The 24518-nt window shown below is 39.2% G+C and overlaps 1 protein-coding gene across 1 annotated transcript in view; it reads left to right on the top strand.

Moving 5' to 3' along the window:
• Positions 1-1262: 1262 nt before the first annotated feature.
• The window catches only part of LOC140476894 (leucine-rich glioma-inactivated protein 1-like), a 29349-nt gene continuing 6093 nt past the window's right edge, over positions 1263-24518 (top strand). Inside the window, exons 1-7 of the mRNA XM_072569790.1 lie at positions 1263-1856; positions 2147-2218; positions 11533-11604; positions 11699-11770; positions 18991-19062; positions 23912-24081; positions 24171-24335. Coding sequence (XP_072425891.1) covers positions 1675-1856; positions 2147-2218; positions 11533-11604; positions 11699-11770; positions 18991-19062; positions 23912-24081; positions 24171-24335 — 805 coding nt within the window. The 5' untranslated portion in view covers positions 1263-1674. The remainder of the gene's footprint in view (positions 1857-2146; positions 2219-11532; positions 11605-11698; positions 11771-18990; positions 19063-23911; positions 24082-24170; positions 24336-24518) is intronic.

The following is a 24518-nucleotide window of genomic DNA, read 5'->3' as shown; positions in this document are numbered from 1 at the left end:
ATAATGTATATTATAAACCTGTATCACAGGGTACAATCAATAATTAGAAAAGATAATAGAATGTTATTATACCATTGCAAGATGAATTGAATATGAACATAGAAAGATTATTATTCAGGTAAACAGGGCATTGGTAAGACCACATCTGGGGTTTTATTTAGAGATAAATGATCACCTTATTTAAGGAAGGGGCTCAGTGGTAGAGGTGGCATGGTGGCTCAGTGGTTAGCACCCAATTAAGAAAGGCTTTCTTTTTATCTCGTAGAAGGTCATGAGTCTTTGGAACTTTCTTCCTCAAAAGTGGTAGAAATAAAGACAGAATATCCTTGAAAGCAAAGATACACAAAGGGATGAAAGATTAAGGTGGTAGGTGGAAATGTGGAATAATCAAGTGAGCAACGATTGTTTTGAAATGAATAGGAAGCTCAAAGGGCAGAGTGGCCTTCTCCTGCTCCTCGTTTATGTTAACATGCAGGCTATAAAGGTCAAGCCTGGGAAGGGGACTGACTGAATTGCTATTTGGAGAGCTTGCATGCACCTAATGTTGTGAATGGTCTCAATGTTTGCAACCTATTGATTTTGTGCATGGTCAGCCTATTATCAGATCTCAGCTACTGCTGATCTTGAGCCATTCAACCAGATGTGGGTGAGACCCTTCACCTCACGTATGTCTGAGCTTGACTCGCCTCTGGCTTGTGTCTTTGCTCAGGGGCTCAAGCGGGAAATCAAGGACACGAACCTTAACTTGATCTGCCTTTTAGCACAGCATTCTTTGTGTCACATTGTTACACTGCAGCTAAAAATAGAAACTGCTTTGCATATGGATCCTGCAAATGCAACTTCAAAATGCTGCATTAAATTTAGCCTTTGCAAGGAGCGGCATGGATTAAAATTAGCTCAGTCTTTCTCTATCCAAAGCTAAAAATAGTTTTGTGGGTGTAGAAAGCTAAAATATAGAATTGGACTTTTACAGGTAATGAAATTGTTTAGATTTTAAATCGAATGTTATGAGTAGGGGATAAGTGTAAATATTTAATACAATATAGAAATATTAAACATTAATTATTTGATACCTTATATAATGCCATAATATAATTTCTCAAGAAGATCTGTAAACATAATCAGTTTTTATCAAAAAGATTTCTGCACTAATATTAATGTTACAAAATGCTTTCCATTACTGCTAAATTACAGTCTGCTCTATTTATATTTTTCTCACTGCATCTCGTTGAACGGTGTACAGGGATTGAAGATCCACCCACCCATAATATTTTCTTCAATAAACTCCCAGAGGATTTCAGCATATACCATTTTATTGGAAAGGGGTCCGCAGTGGCATTTTGCAAACATGTAAACTGCGGATAACCAACAGGAAACCCGCTCCTGATTCGACAAAGGCAACGCGCCATTACAGGGTACTTTCACAAAAATGTATAAAAATCAATTAAAAACAGATTTGTCTTGCTGCCAGGAATAATTTCTTAGGTTCGCCCTCGTATTCGTGAAATGGGAGCAGACTAGTCTATGAGGAGCTGTGCTGCACCAGTGAAAGATACATCAGCTTTGTAGGCATTGGAGGGACGGAATTTGACTTCAAACGCAGGGGAAAAAGCATCAAGCAGTTCTGGACCTGAGATATTCCTTGCACTGACTGCACTAAAAGTGTTCCGAAGCATGGGATATGCCGCGAAAAGAATTTTCTTCTTCTTGTGGATGGTGTATGTGTTGCTGTTAATCGAGTCGAAGACATCCAAGCAGCTGAGATGTCCCGGGGGGTGCACTTGCTCCAAGGATAATGCTTTGTGCGAAAATAGAAAATCCATTCCTCACAATTTTCCTCCTGGTGTAGTTTCCTTGTGAGTACTGCGTGATGCATACTTTAACTGTCATTGGCATTAATAGGACACTTGACTGTGTTTATTATATAATGTTGCATGATCACCGCAGGATCTCACCTCCCTTACACCCTTGTCATTGCAATTGTGTAAAAAAAAGACGCCTGTGAATGCAGACCACTGTTCATCATGTTTGAGGGATACTTCCATGTTGCTGTCAGTTGATGATGGATGTATCAGTCAACAGTGATTCGATTGATTGGAAAAGCTCAGAATTTCTGATCTTTTTAATTGGTGCGTTTTGTTTACAGGTCGTTTGCGAAGTCTGGTTTCAGTGAAATCCCACAAGGCAGCTTTTTACACATGCCTTCCCTGCAGCTCCTGTAAGATCCTTTTTTTTGTGTTTATCCAGTTGATAATGAACACACGTTGTGGCGTGTAAGCAGCGGCTGTGTCGGCGGCATGTCAGGAGGGGTTTAATGCTGATGCAATTATTCTGAAATAATTACAATACTAACCGTGCAAGAAGAGGTTAATACTAAAATCTCCCCGGGAGTGGTCAAACAGCAAGGCAATGAGTTGTTGGGCAATTTTTAAAAAAAAGTATTATCTGCACAGACGTCTGTATAGGAGACTCAAATATATAAGGTGTAAATTATTAGTGTTAGTGTGCAGAGAGAATTTGTGACTTTGTATGTATCGAGCAGTACATAACAGAACATCAGTTTTGACTCAGATTATGATGATATAAAATTCAATGAAAAAATAACATCCTTCCTGATGATACTGTAATATTTGTAAAGGAAAGGATATTTTACCTGGGTACTACATTCTAACTTGACAAAGGAATCATATAGGTTTAGCTTCTCATTGCTACAAGAACAGCAGGAGTATTACTGCAGCAAAACTTGTAACAGCGCAGGGTTACATTTTAAAAATAATTAGCTCAGTACTGCTGTGAAGGAGAGCTGGTTGAGTAATAGCAAAATACTGTGCTGCTGGAGATCTGAAATAAAAAAGAGAAAGTGCTGGGGAAACTCAGCAAACCTGACAGCATCTGTTCTGTAAGAGAATCATAATAGACTCAAACCATTGGCTCTTTCCCTCTCCATAGGTCTGCTGAGTTTCTCAGGTGCTCTCTGGTTGAGTAGTAAGTTTTTAAAAATGAAATTTCTTAAAAATAGAGTGCTTCAGGCCAAGGCTGTACCGCTGAAGCTGAATATTTTACAGTGTTGTACATTCTGATAATTTCCATGTTATGTCTTCTAACTGTTGCGATAGAAAACCACTTGGAGCCTCACATCTAGAGGTAGATATATGCTTCGGTTAATCAGATTGGCCTTCCAAAGGTCACTCAATTTTCCCACTGTAGAAAGGAGTGATCTTTCATTTTTGTAATGTTATCCTGAAACACTTAACAGCCCATTAAGTACTGTTGAAATCTAGTCATTGTGTTGGATACATAGCAGCCATTGGAGACACATCAAGCTCCCAGTTATAGCAATGAGAGCCACCTTCTGGTTTCATTGGCCAAGGGTTAAATATTGGCCATATTCCCCTCCAACCTGCCACCTCCATTCTTCTTTGAAATAATACCAGGGAATCTCTTCATCCTTCTGAGAGGGAAGACAGGGTGTCAGTTTAATGTTTCATCTGGAAGGCAGTCAGCAGCACTGCAATGGTGTATCTGCCGAGAATGTGCATGAATCTCAGGATGTGGCTCAATTCTACAACTTTCCAATTCAGAGGTGCATGTGTTACCTTCCGAGTAAAGGCTGACCTTCATACCCAGATTTCTAATTTGCCTCAGCCTTCAAAAATTGGAGGCTTTGTGGAGTTAGTAAGATCAGGGAAAAGTCACAAATGTCACTGACATTAAAGTTCTTTGGTAATATGGTGGCTGATAATGCCTCTGGAATAAATTGCTGGTTGTTATGGTGCATATAATCACCCAGCATGTCATAGAGTCATACAGTCACACAGCATTGAAACAGACTCTTTGGTCCAACTAGTCCACGCTAACCAAATTTCCCAAATTAACTAGTCTCACTTACCAGCATTTGGCCCATAACCCTCTAAACATTTCCTATCAATATACCTGTCTAAACATCTTTTAAATGTTGTAACTGTATCTGCATATACCACTTGCTTTGGCAGTTCATTCCACACACGAATCACTGTCTGTGTTTAAAAGTTGCCCCTCAGGTCACTTTTAAATCTTTCTCCTTATATGGCCCTTAGTTTTGAACTCCCCCACCTTAGGGAACAGCCTTTGCTACTCATATTATCCATGCCCCTCGTGGTTTTTATAAAACTCTATAACCTCCCAACCTGCTATGCTGCTCTGAAAAAAGTCTCAGCCTATTCAGCTTCTTAGAACTCGAACCATTCCTGGTAACATCCTGGTAAATCATTTCTGAACCCTCTTCAATTTAATAATAATCTTCCTATAGCAGGGCAACCAGAACTGTACACAGAAATTAAACCTCAAAAATATATTGGAATTCTTTGAGGGAACAAGCAGGGTATGTAAAGGGAAAGCATTGAATGTAAAATATTTGGTTTTGCAGAAAGTACTTGATATGGTACCACATGATAGGCTACTTAATAAATTAAGAGCCCGTTGTTTTGGGGTTAGTATATTAGCATGGATAAAGGGCTGGTTAACTAACAGAAGATAGAGAGTTCGGGTAGTGGGGGCATTTTCAGGGTGACAACCAATAAATTAGTGGAGAGCCACAAGGATCAGTGCTGGGGACACAGTTATTTATAATATACTGGTGATTTGGATGAGAAAAGTGAATGTGCCACAGCCAAGTTTGTGAATGACACAAAAATAAGTGGGAAAGCTAGTGGTGAGGGTGGCAGAGAGATATAGGCAGATTAAGTGAATAGACAAAAACTTGATAGATGGAATGTGATGTGGGAAAAGGTGAGGTTATGCACTTTTTCAGGAAGAGTAGAAACAGTGAATATTAATTAAATGTGGAAAGACTGCAGAAATTTGCAGCTCAGATGGATTTGGGGATCCTTGTACATCACAAAAGGAGACACAACCATTGTGTGACAAGAGCCCATTCAAAGTGATTTGTATTTTAAATCTGATTTATGAATTGAATTAAAATTCGCCGCAAGGCTGTTTGGGGATTGAGTGCATCCTTGGAGCAATGGGCCTTGCAATCATGAGTCCAGAAATGTTACCCTATCTTATTGTTAAACAACCTTTTCAGACATGTTGTGACAAACGTCTGGAACAAGTGGCAATTGAACTTGCTACCATCCACTAGCTTGTTAGCAGGTAATAAGAAAGGCAAATGGAATGTTAGACCATAATACCATGAGACATAGGAGCCGAATTAGGCCATTAGGACAATCGAATCTGCTCCCCCGTTCAGTCATGGCTAATATATTTCTCAACTCCATTCTCCTGCCCTCTCCCTGTATTCCTTGATCCCCTTACTAACCAAGAACCTATCTATCTCTGTCTTAAAGATACTCAATGGCTTGGCCTCCATAGCCCCCTTTGGCAATGAGTTCTACAGATTAACCACCCTCTGGCTGACGAAATTCCTCTTCATCTAATTTCTAAAGGGCAACCCTTCACTCTGAGGCTGTACCCTCGGGTCCAAAGTGTGAAAACATTTTCTGTATATTCACTGTGTCCAAGCCTCCCAGAATTCTGTAAGTTTCAATCAGATGCCCCTTCATCCTTCCAAACTCCATTAAGCACAGATCCAGTGTCCTCAACTGCACCTTAGCCTTCATTTCAAAAGAAATGAAGTATTAAAATAGGGTGGTCTTGCTAAACCTATACAAGGTACAAGTCCGATCACAGCTTGAATACTGTGAGCAGTTTTGTGCCTCATATCTAAGGAAAGACACACAGGTATTGGAGGCAGTCCAGAGAAGGTTCATTGGGCTGATATCAGGTATGGAGGGACTGTCTTATCAGGAAAGGTTAATTGGGTTGGACTTGTATTCAGTGGAATTTAGAAGAATAAGAGGCAACCTATACAATACAATAAGGGGATTTCACACAAAGCTGCAGTGAGGCTGTTTCCCCTTGTGGGAGAGTCTTGGACCAGAGGATGTAATCTCGGTATAATGAGTTACCTATTGAAAACAGGGATGAGGAGAATTTTTTTCTCTCATTTGTTAATCTGTAGAACTCATTTTTTTCTCTCAGAAGGTGGTCAATCTGTGGAATGTTTTACTGCAGAGGGTCATTGAGGCTGGGTTATTAAGTATATTTGAAGGGTAAGTTAGTTAGACATTTAGTCAATAAGGGTTGTGGAGATGACACAGAAGAGTGCAGTTGAGGATTATCAGATCAACAACAATCTCATTGAATGTCAAAGCAGACTCGATGGTCTAAATGGGCTACTTCTACTTCAACATCTTGTCATCTTATAAATACTCAGCAATCTGATCTTGCAGTTGTGAACTATTTTATGTGCTGTGACAATCTAGATTTGACCAGAAGCATGTATAATAGATTTGAACATTGCTTAAAACACCAGGGGTATCAAACCTAGTGAGGAGATGGCTGTCGGATCTTACTGCTGGAATGAGGGCTAGGAGAAATTGAGGACTGCAGTTGCTGAAGATCAGAGTCGAAAAGTGTGGCGCTGGAAAAGCCCAGCACGTCAGGTAGCATCCGAGGAACGGGGGAATAAACATTTCAGGCCTCAGCCTATCCACTATGCCATTTATGATGCCAAATTCACATTCCCAATCGACCTGCTGTGAGCTGTAAAATGTGAGAGCATGCCAGGAAAGGATAGGTCTCTCCCAGCAGGGTGAAGACAAGGTACACTGTGAGTAATAATATTTCCATTTACTTCAGTTTTTAAAAGTGAAAACATCTTTTCTTGTAATTTCTGGTTAATTTTACTCAACCTGCTGAGAGATGTTAGTATGCACATCTGAGGCAATTGGGACTTGAATCTGGACCTCTTGGCCCACAGGTAGAGACACTACCATTGTGTGACAGGAGCCCCTTCAAAGTGATGTATGTTTTAAATCTGATTTATTAATTTGATTTAAATTCTCCCCGAAGTTGTGTGCAATTGAACTCCTGTCACTGGAACAATAGCCTAACAATTATGAGTTCAGAAATGTTATCCCATCTTATTTTTAACCAACTTGTTCAGACATACTATGACATATCTCTGGAATAAGTGACAATGAACTTAGGCTTTCTGGCCTAGACGTAGGGACATTACCATTGTACTTTTTTTCAAAAGGGAACCACACAGTGACTATCACTGAGATTAGCATTCATCTCCAGATTTAATTAATCGCAACCAGCTACCAAAGTGTGAATTGAACCCAGTGTCCCTAGGATTAGGAGTCTCTTGATATCATCATTAAACCACCATCTCTCCATTAGTTATTTTAGATCAATCTGTTCAAATATGTTGTGGCTTCAAAGATAAGTGGGACTTGAAGCCACATTTTCTAGCTCAGAGGTAGGAAATCTACCACTGCACTATAAAAGCCTCTCTCTTGACTTTTCTAATCATTTTACCTTCATGGCTATCATGTTGTTAATTAAGTCAGCTGACATGATACATACTAGCACACAAACCTGGGACATCCTGATCTGACTGGGTCAATGCCAGAACCCAGAGTGCAGCCACCTAGCAATACCATTCACAACACCTCAGATACTGAAGCAGTCCATGTCCAATTGCATTGAGACCTGGATGACATTCAGGATTAGGCTGATAAGTAGAAAGTAACAATTTGGCAATGACTATCTCTAACAAGAAGAATCTAACTATCACCATTTGTTATTACATTACCATCATTGAATTTCCTATTAGAATCCTGGACCAGAATGCCAAATTTATGTTATGATCTGGCCGGGGGCCAGTGTTACATCTCCAGCAGATCGTAATACTGGGCAAGTCAGTGAATCTTGCTTGACAATATCAATTTTATTTTTGCTATTTGTTTACTGTGATGGTCAGTCACGGAACATGTTCACAAGAGGCCGCAATAACATATAGTAATAGTTTATTTTTGATCAAAGCAGAAAAGACACAAACAACATTACCTATATAAAAAACACTTTTTGAAACCCTCTTAATTACAAATATCAGAAATAAACATTCAATCCCTTTTACTGTCAACAACAACCTTCCAAATACTCAAACGTCAGAGAAGAGTCACCTTGTCTTAACTTGAAATTATTTTTATTCAATTGGCATGGCTATAATTGGTTACCGAATCTTATTTCTTACTGATTTTAAAGCATTTTGAGAACAAATGCATGACCTTTCCATTCCCTCAGCTTTCAACAGTTTTCCTTTTGGAGTTTTCTTTAAAGCCATTCAGGATTTTTCCACAATGGCCTCACTTTTTAGTCAGTGCAAAACTAATAATATTTTATCAATCTGACTGAAGCTGCACATGATGGTAGTGGATGGTTTTGTCTATGATACTAACTCCAGTTACTAGGCAACAGCAGTTTTTCTGTCTCTTGTATCTTTGTTTCTAATGCACTGATCTGTTCACCTCAAGCTCTACTATAAGCTTGTAAACCTTCATTAAAAATGCATGCATTAACAAAGTTCAGACACTCAATCACCACTTGAAGAACCAATCTAAAATTAAATTAAAACCATGTCTCTCTTTCTTCAAAGTTTGGGAGAAGATTTGTAGCTTGGGTGCTCGTTGTTGTGGTTCTGTTCGCCGAGCTGGGAATTTGTCTTGCAAACGTTTCGTCCCCTGTCTAGGTGACATCCTCAGTGCTTGGGACCCTCCTGTGAAGCGCTTCTGTGATGTTTCCTCCGGCATTTATAGTGGTTTGTCTCTGCCGCTTCCAGTTGTCAGTTCCAGCTGTCCACTGCTGTGGCCGGTATATTGGGTCCAGGTCGATGTGTTTGTTGATAGAATCTGTGGATGAGTGCCATGCCTCTAGGAATTCCCTGGCTGTTCTCTGTTTGGCTTGCCCTATAATAGTAGTGTTGTCCCAGTCGAATTCATGTTGCTTGTCATCTGCATGTGTGGCTACTAAGGAAAGCTGGTCGTGTCGTTTCGTGGCTAGTTGGTGTTCATGGTGTTCACTGTAACATTTTTATGAAATAAAATCACCAGTATTAATTTTATACTTAACCTACAATTTTTAAGGAAAGAGAGAAGAAAAACTGAAGACCTAAAGAGTTGGCATTTACTTTAGAGACTCAAAATACTCACTAATCCTACTCACCAAGGGTTCCATGCAAGGACTGCACAAAAAACACTACATAGGACAAACAGGAAGATAGCTAACGATCTGCATCCATGAACACCAACTAGCCACGAAACGACACGACCAGCTATCCTTAGTAGCCACACACGCAGATGACGAGCAACATGAATTCGACTGGGACAACACTACTATTATAGGGCAAGCCAAACAGAGAACAGCCAGGGAATTCCTAGAGGCATGGCACTCATCCACAGATTCTATCAACAAACACATCGACCTGGATCCAATATACCGGCCACTGCAGCGGACAGCTGGAACTAACAACCGGAAGCGGCAGAGACAAACCACTATAAATGCCGGAGGAAACATCACAGAAGCGCTTCACAGGAAGCTCCCAAGCACTGAGGATGTCACCTAAACAGGGGACGAAATGTTTGCATCACAAATTCCCAGCTCGGCGAACAGAACCACAACAACTCTTTTTCTTAACATACAATAGAGAAATACAAATCAAAATAAAGCCATATTTGGTCTGTCCAGTTTAGAACTCAAGGTTCCAAAAAAAATTGTAAACTGTCATTACACCAGCAACTTCTATTGAGATCCAGGAGACTTACGAAGAGAACAAAGCCATAAGATTTAACAATTTCAAACAAACTAACAAGGTCATGTTGTAAGGTCACTTTTGGAATACTGCATTCAATTCTGGTCTCCCTGCTGTAGGAAAGTTGTTGTGAAACTTGAAAGAGTTCAGAAAAGATTGACAAGGATGTTGCCAGGGTTGAAGGGCTTGAGTTTTCGTGAGAGGCTGAATAGGCTGGGGCTGTTTTCCCTGGAGCATTGGAGGCTGAGGGGTGACCTTACAGAGGTTTATAAAATCATGAAAGGCATCGGTCGGATGAATATTCAAGAATTTTTCCCCAGGATGAGGGAAGTCCTAATGAGAAGGCATGGGTTTAAGGTGAGGGTGCAACTTTTTCACGCAGAGGTTGATGCGTGTACGGAATGGCTGCCAGAGGAGATGGTGGGGCCTGGTACAATTAAAACATTTAAAAGGCATCTGGATGGATATATGAATTGGAAAGGTTTAGAGGGATATGGGCCAAATGCTGGCAAATGCTGAACTGGATAATTCCTGATGAAGGGCTTATGTTTGAAACGTTGACTCTCCTGTACCTCGGATGCTGCCTTACCTGCTGTGCTTATCCAGCATCACACATTTCGAGTCTGACTCTCCAGCATCTGCAGTCCTCACTTTCTCCTAGTGACTAGATTATTATAGAATATCTGGTTGGTATGGACAAGTTGGACTGAAGGGTCTATTTCCATGCTATACATCTTTATGATTCTTTGACTCTATTTGCACAACTTCTTTCTAACAACCAGAATTAACATTTAGTAAATATAGATATTAGACTGTGATCAAACCTCACAGTGCACCTCAAATAGCAAATATGATTAAAACAGATCCTACAGGTTTGTTAGCAATACTCTTGATCTATTAATGACATAGTGGGTCATCAAATCTCATGAAACTTTGCAAGAGATTACAGTTCTTAATTCTATTAATCTGGCCATGACATTCCCTCTTGGGGCTGCGCTTTCGTGGAGTGCTTGAATGACTGCTCCAGTTGTGGTCAATCAACCTCCTTTCCTTGACTCTGGAAACTACGGTCTGATACTTAAACACAAGCACAGTTTCAGATTTTCCCACACAACAAGCCTCATCAAGCTAATCCTGCCTTTGTATTTTTTTTTCTGAGCTATAATCTTGCCTCAAGTAAATATCTGGTGAACTTTCCAACTCCCAATCTCAAGTGTTCTGAAGTATTAATTGTCCACAGGTTTCTTTCAAGTCATTCATAATCCCTAGAATTTTGCTGATCCATCACTATGTGGAGTTATTACATTGCATTAGGACTTCCCTGAGCATCCTACACAGAACCTGTGTAGTTCAACTGCTTTCCCAGCAGTACAGTTAACAACAGCACTGCCTATGGATTTGGCCATTCTTCCTTGCCTTACTCCACCATTCAATGAGATCATGACTGATCTTTGGCTTGACTCCATATACCTCTTTGGCCCATAGCCCTTTATACTTTTGTTTAACAAAAAAAAATCAATTTCAGTTTTAAAATTAACAACTGATCGAGCATCAACTGCCATTTGTATAACAGTTCCAAACCTATTTCCACCCTTTGTGAGTAGAAATTCTTCCTAAAATCTCTCCTGAACAGTCTAGTCCTAATGTTTAGACTGTGCTCTCTTGTTATACAGAATCCAACTAGTGGAAATAGTTTATTTTTATCCACCCTGTCTTTTACTATCAATGTTTTCAGATGCCATTCAGAATTGAATATGATCCTCCAGCTGAAGAACTAAATCATGTTTTGTAAAGGTGATTGGGAACTGTGTAAATTTTCTCAGTATCAATCATAATATCAGATATTTTATGAAAATATATATTATTATTCTTCTAATTATTACTTTCCATAACAGCTTGTTCACTTCAAACTCTTTTGACACTGTTGGAGATGATGCCTTTCTTGGTCTTTCTCAACTCAAATACCTGTAAGTAAATAAAAAATCTGAACATGTTCATATTGTGCATAGATTGTGTATCAGGAGTATGAAAGTATTGAAATGCTTATTCCTCCCCCTCTAGGTTTGTAGAAAACAACAAAATCCAATCCATCTCAAGGCATGCATTTCGAGGACTCAAGTCTCTAATTCACCTGTAAGTAAATCTTCTCTCATTTGATATAACCCACACATTTAACATGAAATAACATTCCAGTACCTAAAGTTCAAGTGTTCTTGAGGCAAGTATAGTAATAAACACCAACAACATCTTGTGTTGTGCTGAAACAATTATTGTACAAGCTATACTGGAAATAGGATACCATATAAAAAATTCACACAATACTCATTACAAGTATTATCAAAATTATTCAAAGTTGCTTAAAATTATATTGAACTTGCAGCATAGAAACAAGCCATTTGATCTAATACCAATAGTATTGGTCCAACCAGCTGATACTAGGGTTGATGCCCCACAAAGATTCACAGGATTGGTTAGCTTAGTTGATTACATGAGTAGCATGTGTTACAGAAGGACACCAGTTTTGAGGGTTCAGTTTTTGTACCGACGGAGATAGTTTATGGAGGTTGCCTTGTCACTTTTTTATTCACTCATGGATGTGGGCATTGCTGGCTCAGCCACTGTTTATCGCCCTTGAGAAGGTGGTGGTGGGCTGCCAGCTTGAACCACTGTAGTCAACGTGTTGTATGTACACCCACAATGCTGTTAGGGAAGGAATTCCAGGATTTTCACCCAGTGCCAGTGAGGGAATGGTGATGGATTTTAAATTCAAGCTTGGAGGGGAATTTGCAGGTAGTAGTGTTCCCATGTATCTGTGTGCCCTTGTCCTCCTAGATCGAAGTGGTCATGGGTTTGCAGTGTGCTATCTAAGGATCTTTGGAGGATTTCTGCAGTGCAACTTGTAGATAGTACACACTGCTGCTATTGAGCATTGGTGGTGGAAGGAGTGGACGCAAGAGGATGTGGTGCCAATCAAACAGGCTGCTTTGTCCTAGATAGTGTCAAGCTTCTTGAGAGTTGTTGGAGCTGTGCTCATCCAGGCAAGTGAGGAGTATTCCATCACACTCCAGACTTGTGCCTTGTACAGGCTTCAGGAGGTCTGGAGATGAGTTATCCACTTCAGTATTCCTAGCTTCAGATCTGCTCTTGTAGTCACGTATTTATGTTAAGTCCAGTTGAGTTTCTGGGTAATGGTAACCCTCATGATATTGATAGTAGACGATTCAGTGATAGTAATGCAAAGGGACTGTGATTAGATTGTCTTATTGGAGCTGGTCATTGTCTGGCATTTGTGTGGCATGAATTTACTTGCCACACTAACCTTACCCCATACGTTTGAAGTGGTGTCCTTTAAGCTACATATACAGGGCAACCTCAATTATCTGAACATCGATTATCTGAATTTCAGAAAATCCGAATATGATCTCCAGGTCCTGATGCTTGGGTAAACTGTGTTGTTCAACATTTGATTATCTGAACAAAATACTCGCGGCTTGTGTCGGTCGGATAATCGAGGTTGTTCTGTATATATAAAACCACCTCTGACTCCGTAATACAAAGATACCAATATTCTTTGTGAACTATTGTAAATTACTTACATTTATAGAGTCATTTTCAGTACTTGCTCAGTACAGAATTTGGTATAGTGTCCACTGGTATGCTGTCACACCTTGGTTGGAAGTTCAATGGAAAATGTGTGAAAAATGACCATAAATAGTATTTAAGCTATTTCTCTGGAATTTCCACCAGTGCTTTTCTGGTATTACCATGATAAACCCCAAGAATTCGGGGTGGCTATTTCATTTGATTGCAACAATTATAAAATTAGCTTTGACAGTTTAAAATAAAACTTCAAGTAAATGTAATTTGAAATGCAGTTCCAAGGAGATGTAAGTCTGTACGTGATTCAGTACTCCCCACAATCTGGTGATCTTGTGCAGGCGACTACAAAGCTGCATGGTAGAGAAAATAGGAAAAGAAAGTGTCATGTAATTGGATGGAAGGGGTGGGAGTGAGTAGATTACTTACACTGGAAATATTCTATGTTAGAGTATGCCATTTTTTCAATATTAATGTACATTTTGAGAATAGACATTTTTGTGGCTTGGTTATTTTCTAGAGGAGTATTTTACTATTCATCATTTTTCAATCACTCACTAATTCTTTATTTTGTCTTTCAGTGAAATTTGCAAAATTGAACTATAGGTCAGTATAGAAGGTCAGTGCTCTGTCACAGGCTTCCTGTCCTACCTGTCCTGGACTAAGTAGTGTAATAATAAGAATCAGGGCCATGGTTATTTGACGATGCTAATCTTAGAAGCTTCTCAGGGGAGATAGTAAAGCTCTGTCTCGGTCAAAGGAAATAAATCAACAACTTTATAGAGTTGAGCTGTCAAGAATCCTCTCTGGGACAGTTACAAATCATGTAACTTTTGCCCTTTTGTCAGTGGTTGGTATTACATAATGTCATAGATATTCTTAGCAACTCTAATGCACTAATCCAATGAAAAGCTTTAAATGGCATTGCGAACCATAAGTGCCTTGTATGAGTAAATTAAAATGATGATCAATGGACTGTAATTTGATCACTGTTTTGTCAAGAGGCATTTTTTTCAATTGGGAAATGATACTAAAGCAAGGTTGAAAGAGCAAGGCATTGCCAAGATTAAAAAAAATTAGAAGGTGAATTAAATACTTGTAAATGGATGACACAAAGCTTTTTTCAAAGTTGTTTGAGGAGGAGAAAAGTCAGGGAAGTTTAGTATGTGCGCTATTGAGGTGCTGAGAAACATGATTTGGAAATAAATGTAAGTATTAATTTCAGTGCAGCATAGATATAAGGTGGAAGAGACATACAGATGGTATCTGAAATCTGAAGACAGTGGCAGTGTCATTGTTGTGTCCCAAGTGTAATGCAAAGCATTGGGCCCAATTTCATTTTACTGATCAAAATGTGCTACCTGCATACATTAGCTCAGTAATAACAGACTATAATAGAACATAAAGCAGGACAGCACAGGAACAGGCCTTTCGGCTCACCATTTAGATGTTAACTATGATGCCATTCTAAACTAATCCCACCTTCCTGCACATGGTCAATATCCATTTAGTCCCAGTCTGTTCGTCTGTCTTTCTAAATGTCTCTTAAACCTTGCTATTGTATTTTCTTCTAATACCTTCTTTAACAATGTGTTCCAGGAAACTAATACCGTCTATGTAAAAACCAGTTTTCCTCACACATCTCCTTTAAACTTTCCCCCTCACTTCAAACTGATGCCCCTTTTATTTGATATTAGCACCCTGGGAAAAAAGATTTTGACTGTCCATCCTATCCATGCCTGTCATAACTTTATTTACTTCTAGCAGGTCACCCCTCAGTTTCTGACGCTCCAGCAAAAACAATCCAAGTTTGTCCAACTTCCACTTATAGCTAATATACTCCAATTTAGGCAACATCCTGGTAAACCTCTTCTCCACCCTCTCCAAAGCTTCCACATTCTTCCTGTAATGTGGCAACCAGAACTGCGCACAGTACTCCAAATGTGGATTATTATATAACTGCAACGTGACTTGTCAACTTTATACTCAGAGCCTGACTGAGGAAGGAAAGCATGCTGTACACCTTCTTTATCAACTTTTCCACATTTGTTGTCACTTTCAGTGAGCTATGGACTTGCAACCCAAGGTCCCAGTATCTCTCAATGTTCCTAAGCATCCTGCCATTTAGTACAGACTTTCCTCTTGCATTTGACCTCCCATAATGCATCTCCTAAGACCCGTCTGGATTAAACACCATCTGCCATTCTTAACCCAACTTTCCAACTGATCTATTTCCTGGCTGTATCCTTTGACATCCTTCCTTACTATCCTCAACTCTACTAATTTTGGTGTCATCTGCAACCTTACTAATCAGACCATCTCCATGTTCATCCAAATCATTTAGCTAGATTAGTAACAACAGAGTCCAGCACTGATCCTTGTGGAATACCATGGGTCACAGACCTCCAGTCAGAAATACACCCCTTCCACACTGCCCTCTATTTTCTGTGACCAACTGATTTTGTATCCAACTGATCAACTCACAAAGGATTCCATGTGAATTAATCTTCTAGATTAATCTTAATATCCTTAATCTTCTAGAATAGTCAAGATCTTTTCCCCAGGATAGGGGAGTCCAAAACTAGAGGGCATGGTTTAAGGTGAGAGGAGAAAGATTTAAATGGACCTCAGGGACAGCTTTTTCATGCAGAGGGTGGTGCGTGAGTGGAATGAACTACCAGTGGAAGTGGTGGAGACAGGTACAATTACAACATTTAAAAGGCATCTGGATGTGTATGTGAATAAGAAGGGTTTGGAGGGATATGGGCTGTGTGCTGGCAGGTGGGACTAGATTGGGTTGGGATTTCTGATTGGCATGGACGGGTTGGACCAAAGGGTCTGTTTCTGGTGCTGTACCTTCCAATGACTCTTATGGCTGTAACTGGTTGCATAAAGGTGAGGCAGGGGATATGGCTGGTGGAGCAGTTTGGTATATGATGGGAGTGGAGGAGAATCAAAACTCAAGTAAGTGCACGCAGATTCGAACAAAGGAGATGAGGCGGTTTACCAAGGGAATAACACAACCTTGACTTGTGGGTGAGGAAAGTGGATAGGTTTATCTCATTAGCATCCCAGGGTTCACAAGAAGGGACATTGAAACTGATGCAGGAATGTGAGGTATACTTTCAGGAATGTGACACTATATAATTAACAAATAGCATGATGTAGGCATATCTGACTCGAGGACAAACAAGCAAATCACTTTAAAACTGAAAGCCCAGTTCAAAAAACTATTGAGACTCCTGTTTCTTTGCATGTTGCTGATCATGGCAGTCTAAAATGGCTGGAATTAAACTGCATGTACTAAAGAAACTAGAAACGTCTAATAATTACTGTTATTAGACAAATTTGCAAAGTACTGTAGTTATTGAGTCAGAGTCATGGAGATGTACAGCATGGAAACAGACCTTTCGGTCCAACTTGTCCATGCCAACAAGATATCCTAAATAAATCTAGTCCCATTTGCCAGCATTTGGCTCATATTCCTCCAAACCCTTCCTATTCATGTACCCATTAAGAGGCATTTGGATGGGTATATGAATAGGAAGGGTTTGGAGGGATATGGACTGGGCGCTGGCAGGTGGGACTAGATTGGGTTGGGATATCTGGTCGGCATGGACGGGTTGGACCGAAGGGTCTGTTTCTGGTGCTGTATATCTCTATGACTCTAAATATTATAATTGTACCCGCTTCCATTACTTCCTCTGGCAACTCATTCCATGCACACACCACAATGTATGAAAAGGTTGCCCCTTAGGTCCCTTTTAAGTCTGATCTTACATTTCTCACCTCAACTTTACTGCTTTTTACCCATAAATCTTGATTTCCGTTCTGATCAAGAATCTATCTCTCTCAGCCTTAAATATACACAAGGACTCTGGAACTCCTTGCCATAGGGAGTTGTGGGGGCAAAGACTCAAAACCCTCTGAGAGAAGAAATTCACCCACATCTCATTTTAATTTGGTTTCCCTTTATTCTGAGATGTACATTACTGAACATTAATGAAAAGGATGCTGCAAGATAAAATAAAGTTCTTTCTTTATAGCTTGGTATGAAGGTTAATTTTCATAAACCGATTTATCCAGTTGTTGAAACTGCCTCCAGCTGTAACTAGAGCAGCATTACTTGCAGGGGTAAAGAATCAATGTTATTGAAAAGGACAACTTCCATTTATTTAGTACCATGCAGAACTTCAGAATGTCACAAAGAGTTTTGCAGCTAATAATATACATTTATTGCTGAGAAATGATATGTGCTGATGAAGCTTCTCACCTTACACTTATCAGGATAAATGTATGAATGCCAAATTTCAAATTCTACTGCATGAGACAAGGGTGATGATTGGTTCGTAAATCGATAAGTTGGCAAGATAATTGGCCAAAGGATCACAGTGGAGAATATTAGAAATTATATTCTTGAGATTTGCAATCATGGGCTGATTAAGTACTATCAGTAAGAGACTACTGTTAACAATTGAAAGAACAGGTTGATACAATTCACCAGTCACTGGAACATGTGGATGATGTTCTTGGCATTAAATTAGCATTGACATTCATATACCATTCTGCTTGATTTTGTGTTAGGAAAATGTTATTTTGGTTTGATGGCAGCATCTTGTTAGGGGAAGGTACCATTTGTGTTGATGCTGCATAGTTGCAGTGTAGAATGGCTGCTTTAAATGTTGCACTATTGCCTCACGCAGTACAAATTGTTGTTCCCTTTGAAATTTGGCATTCTTGCATTTGTTTTGATGAATGCAAGACAAAAGGCTTCAACATCATGTTTCTTTTTTCAACAATACTCAAATTCTCTATTACAAATGACTAAATGTATTTTAATTTATGTCCTGTCACTGCTGTAATAAAAATATGGTAACCATTTGAGCATAGCATGGTGTCACAAGTGAAAATGATTTTGATGAATAATTGAACATTCTTTTGTGATGTCAGTTGAGGGAGGGACACTAGAAGAACTCCCCAGCTCTTCTTTGAATAATGCCACGGAATCTTTGTTTGTACACTTCGGAGGGCAGATTAGGATTGATTTAAACTCCCATCTAATAGCATGTCTGACGGTGTATGACTCCCTCAGTGCCGCACTAAAGCTTCAGCCAGGATTATGTGCTGATTTCTGATAATTTTGAATACTATCTGAGAAGTAGATAACTCAATTTGGAAGCAGTATTTGAATGCTAGATTGATTGTCTACTAGATCCTAATAACACAAGACATCTATGCAGGTTTAAATGTTAAAAATCCCGAACAGTTTCTCACTTAACAGCTCTTCTACCATCTTAGAGCTATCAAATCATTGCATTTCATGTTTACGGTATAACACCAGGCAGAAGGTTCATAAGATCCTGACGAAAAACTCACACAGTTGAAATATGAACTTTGCAAAGAAAATTGAACAGGCAATGTATTTAAGTACTGTTATAAGAAGCAATACTTACAAGTACAAAGAATATCAGTATTTTGTGCCCATAAATTTCATAGGAATCTACAAAATGATATTTTTGTATGGATGTGGTAAGGTATGACAAGTAAGCAGTAGGGTTGATTTGTAGTGCTTATGGATTAAAGTTTGGTCAATGTAACTTTGCCTGAAGCAGGATCAAATCTAATAAGTAGCAAACCTTATACAGGATGCAGAATGTGAACTGAGCTGGTCTCAATGTAGATCTATGTTGAACTTGACAGACATCAAATGCAATGTAACTGTAAATAACACAATTTCTCAATTTTTGTTTTGACAGAAGCTTGGCAAATAACAACCTTAAGACACTTCCAAAGGATGTATTCAAAGGGCTGGATGCCTTGACTAATGTGTAAGAATGACCTGTAATTATGATTGTGTCACTCATCTAATAGTATTGCAAACATTTATGCTAAATAATGTGCCATAAGATTTTAAAATGCTCACTGATATATTATAATTTATGAAAGAATCGGGAGGCAGGTAGAGTTAGCACAAAATGGACGCATGGTGGCTCAGTGGTTAGCACTGCTGTCTCACAGCACCAGGGACCCGGGTTCAGTTCCAGTCTCGGGTGACTGTGCAAGCCCACACAGACATTCTCACCGTGTCTGCATGAGTTTCCTCCGTGTACTCCAGTTTCCTCCCACAATCCAAAAAGATGTGCTGGTTAGGTGAATTGGCCATGCTAAATTGCCCATAGTATGAGCTTTAGTCAGGGGTAAATATAGGGTAGGGGAATGGGTCTGGGTGGGTTACTTTTCGGAGGGTTGGTGTGGCTTTGTTGGGCTGAAGGGCCTGTTCCCACACTGGAGGGATTCTAATTCTAATGTGGATTTTCCAAATTTGCCAGCTATGTTACACTCTACCTGCTTTTCAGTTCCATTGTGTAAAACTGGCTACTGATTCACTGTTACTCAAAGATCAATCCCACTGTTCTCCTTCCCACCCAAAGGTTCTTAGTGCTATTATTTTGCACAATGTCTACTGAATCCAAGAGATTGTGAGTTTTCAGCTTTGAGAGGAGTGAAATATTTTGGGGGCATAAACAGAGTTGTAAAAGATTGCTGCACAGTCATTTATACTATTTCACTGCATCAAATAAAACTGTGGCAGGATATTGAGAATCCTTGTGGAATTTGGTCATAATGTGCTTTAGACAAATCTGGTTCTGAAATATATAAGAACTGAATGGAGTCTGGCAATAACATTAAAACCCACAAATACAATGAGCATATACTCTTTGCGCAAAACTTCATTAGATAGTGGAATATTTCCAACATTGGGCATCATGGTGGCTTAGTGGCGAGCACTGTTACCTTACAGTGCAAGGAACCTAAGTTGGATTCCAGCCTTGGGTAACTGTCTGTGAGGGTTTCCTCTGCTTTCTCCGGTTTCCTTCCACAGACCAAAGATGTGCAGGTTAGGTGGATTGGCCATGTTAAATTGCCAATGGTGTCCAGAGATGTATAGGTTAGATGGATTAGCCATAGGAAATTCAGGGTTATAGGGATAGGTTAGGAGTTGGGTCTGGACGGGATGCTCTTTGGAGGTCTGGTGTGGATTCGGTGGGCCGAATGGCCTGCTTCCACACTGTAAGGTTCTCTGATTCAATGCCTCCTAATGTACCACTGCAAGGTGAGCAGAATCGTTTCAGCAACTGAATAAATGGTGATTTATACTATATTGTGTTTAGTGTTATGGGCTGGAGATAGGTAGAGTGGAGGTTGGTTTGCTCAGTTGGCTGGGTGGCTAGTTTGCAATGCAGAGTAATGCCAGCAGCGCGTGTTCAGTTCATACTCTCTGAGGTTACTAATGAAGGCCCTGCATTTCTAACCTCACTTTCTGCCTGAGATGTGGTGATCCGCAGGTTAAACTCACAACCAGTCATCTCTCCCTCTAATGGGAGTGCAGCTCTATAGTCCTCTGGGATTGTGGCAACATTACCATTTAGGAGATTGAAAGAAGACATACAGAAGCTCTAGGTGCCAATTTTAATATAACAGGGATTCAAGGTCAGTATTCGAGCTCCAAGATCAATCTGCACATTATTTCGTTCATCAAGATAATTTTAAACAAATCCATCTGGCAAGTCATGACAAGGTTGATTAACTGCTCATTTTACACTGACAAGGGAAAGGCAAAATAGATTGGTCGAGTGCTGCTTGCCTCCATTCCAGATGCTTTAGATGATGACCTTGTTTCAGACAATCACCACATGTAGCTGGATGTTTCAATGATGCCAACCACCTTCCACCTTGAGAGGTATCACTGCTGTTGGCTATCTCCCTGATGATAGGAAGTGAAGGATCAACTGCTTTAGATTTCACATCTGCGAGATTACTTATATCCAGTGTGTGTTAAAAGACCCTCAGAACAGGTTTTTATGATTTTGAAGGATATACATCTACCTTGGGTAATTGCTACTTTGCAAATTTTGATGAATTTTCAACTATCATTGGCTACAATAAGGGTGTCTGCTTTGTACGGGCTTTCCTTTGGCATTTGAAAGTGTGAGCTAGCAGCTAGGTTTTAAAACAGTTCAGTCGTTTCTTGGTCACTATTACTAACTTTTAAATTCCAAATTAATTTTGTTTAAACTTCGCAGCTGCTTGGTAGGATTTGAACTCATGACTTCAGATTATCAATCCAGGTTGCTGGATTACCAATCCAGCAACATAATACTACATTACCATTCTAATTAAATTGAAAATAGTTTTCTGATGTCCTCAGTGTCAAAGTCATCTACCTTTGCCAATAATTTCAGGTCTCTGGCCAGGAGTTAGGAGTTAGTATGCTTGGAAAAAAAAACAAATTGCTGGAGAATCACAGCAGGTTTGGCAGCATCTGTGAAGAGAAAACAAAATTAAGTCCAGTGACCCTTCTTCAGATGTATTAGGACTCTTGGGCTTCTTAGTTCCAAATATTCTTCCATCTTCAGTGAAACAGTCCTCTTGCCATTCGTAATCTGAGTGTTTAACTGGTGGAATTTGCAGAGTTATGTGTGTCATATACCAATAGTGATACTGCTGGTTTTGAAGATCTCGGATCAACACAGCACAATGCTGCTAGATTTTGCCCTGAGTTTGGTGGCTCAGTTGGGGAATATTTTGGTCATCAAAGGGCATGACTTCCGAGAATTTGGGCAACAATCTGGCAGTAACAAAGTTGCAGTCTTCATGGTACAACTTGCATTTCTTTCAACGGGCCTTGAGTGTGCTGCATGAGAAATTTATTTATTTGGTTATTGTACGTTTGCAGAGGCTTTGATTTGGTTCATACTTGCACTTCACTGGTTAGTATTGTGTGGTTATTTGCTCACCAGATGGTAGCTTGGAGGGAGGATTGAAGGTAGCTTTGGCTTCTTAAATTTGGTAAGGCTTAAACTGTACCAGTTTCAAGTTACTTATTGTACCTTGGCTCTGCTGAGATTCCTCAAAGTTTGGAGCAGAGCAGAGATTGGTGGGTGCATGGCTGAACACGAACTACTTGCTTTGGATTTTATAGCATTCTTTTAAGATGAGTCAGCAACTCATCCTAATTATTATTACAAATTATTGTTCTACTCAAGCCATATCCAATAGGAATGGTGATCAGTTTTCAGGTTCCACACTTAAACATTTTTTAAGACTCCAAGTTAATCCCCCAGTTAGTTGATGACTCTTGAAGCAAATGATTTTGAATATAAATAATAATTTGATGAATCTCTGTATATATAATGATCTGGGATTAACCTCAATAGAGGCCTTGGAAGGATTTGGAAAAGAATTGACAAAAACAGAGGGTCACTTAGACATTTGTTGCATTTCACTGCTGTCTTTAAAACCTCTTTGCTTTGATTACAGGAGTGCAACAGTATAAATAATTGCATACAATTTCAGTGTCCCTCTTCAGTCAATTAATATCTGGAGAGTAAGTCTTTTTTCATGACTCATGTACGGCTTACCCATCTAATTATTCTGATGCTATTGAGAAGTATTTAGTTCTGTGCTGAGAATGCCTTTATGAGATTTCCTCCCACAATCTAGGATTGCTAGGAATTATCCAAGTAGTTCTTGTGTCTTGGTGAATTAAACCTGAGACATTAACAACATAAAGGTAAGTACCTTTACCTCATGTTTTATCATGGAACAGAAAAAGTGAAGGCATTGTGATGTGGAACTGATTTGCTAAAACGTGATTACAACTACTGTAACCAATTAAAAAGAAAACTTTTCTTTCTTGATGTATTTTAAAGAAAGTAAAGCAGAAAGAAACTTCGATCAATATCCAGCTAAAATTTATCAGAAAAAGAAGTGTTTGAAGAAGAGTTATGTTAAATTGACAGTTGATTTAGAACACTCATCATTGCCCAACCATTAACATTAAAAACATAATGTGCAGGCATTCATTCTTTTGTTGAGATCGCTGATCCCAGGAAACTTACACTAGCTGGAGGCTGATTTTGGTGCATCGGATTTGTCAGGAGCTTGGTGTTAATATAATGACATAACACTAATTGATGAAGTTCCATTTAAAATGAAGTGTTTTCTTAGGGTGAGGATGGATACTGGGTGGAAATATTGTGCTATGAGCAAAAAAAATCATTAACAAGTACTTGTATTACATGTATGTAATAAATTCATGTGATATTTATTTCCTTTTATCCCACTGATCTTTCTTTACTTATAGCAATTTTGCATCATTCTCTATCATAGAACAGATGTTGTGATGTGGAACTGTTTAGCTAAAGTTCGGTTACAATTACTGTAAAGCAATTCAAGAATGAAACTTTTTTTTCTTTTTTGATGTCTACTTAAAACATTGGTGAAGAAAATGAGTTGGTTTATAAAACCATTATGTTGTCGAGGCACCTTTATAATTTATATTCCCATAGAATAATCAGATTTGGCAAACAGAAAACAGTTCCTTTATTCAATAAATTAAGCAAGGTTTAAAGAAGGTATTTTGGAATTGCTTATTTGACTTCCCTGTATTTCTCATTGATGTTGCAAGCTTAGTACTCAGAAAGCTTGGGAAAGTACAGCAGCTTAATTTTATTTAGAACATTTACATGCAATGAGACTGCATTGCTGAGCTTTTAAGCCTGGCATTTTCAGTCTGTGTAAATACTTGTTTTCAGGAGCAGGAAAGCTGATGTTCCTCCATCAGCTGTGAATTTCCAAAGACCATTTCTCAACCATAATTATGTTTCATTGCAGAGATCTTAGAGGGAATTCTTTTCATTGTGATTGCAAACTGAAATGGCTAGTGGCTTGGTTAAGCAGCACAAATGCAACGGTTGATCAGATTGACTGTGCCAGTCCGGCAGAGTATCAGGATGATAAAATTAATAATCTCTCACTGAAGGAATTCGACTGCATAACTACAGGTGATTGCAGCAAATACTTCATCAGGATTAAAACTGAACAGTCTCTAATTTACACATCAATTAATTTCTGTCTTTTTTTATTCTTTCAGAATTTGTCCTTGATCAGTCTCTACAGTTTCAGTCCCTTTCCATTGAAGCCTTCACTTTCATGAATGATGCCCATGTTGTTATTGCTCAACCTATCGTGGGGAAGTGCAGCTTTTTTGAATGGGATCATGTGGAGATGGTTTTCAGAAATTATGACAACATTATTGGTAAAATAGTCAGCTCCCTGAAACAGTGATCTGTGTTGAAATAATAATGAGCTGTTGAAGCTCCCTTGATCCTTTCCCCTCTAAATCACTAACAGCCCAACATGTTGGTTCCCATGTCAACTAATAATGCTAACAGTTCCATCTTTACATATTGCCCATCTCTTGTTCCATTCTGGTTTATTG

Source organism: Chiloscyllium punctatum, chromosome 5 (assembly GCF_047496795.1).
Source record: "Chiloscyllium punctatum isolate Juve2018m chromosome 5, sChiPun1.3, whole genome shotgun sequence".
Lineage (NCBI taxonomy): Eukaryota > Metazoa > Chordata > Chondrichthyes > Orectolobiformes > Hemiscylliidae > Chiloscyllium > Chiloscyllium punctatum.
Note: the sequence above shows the minus strand (reverse complement) of the source record. Positions and strands in the feature narration are given on the sequence as shown.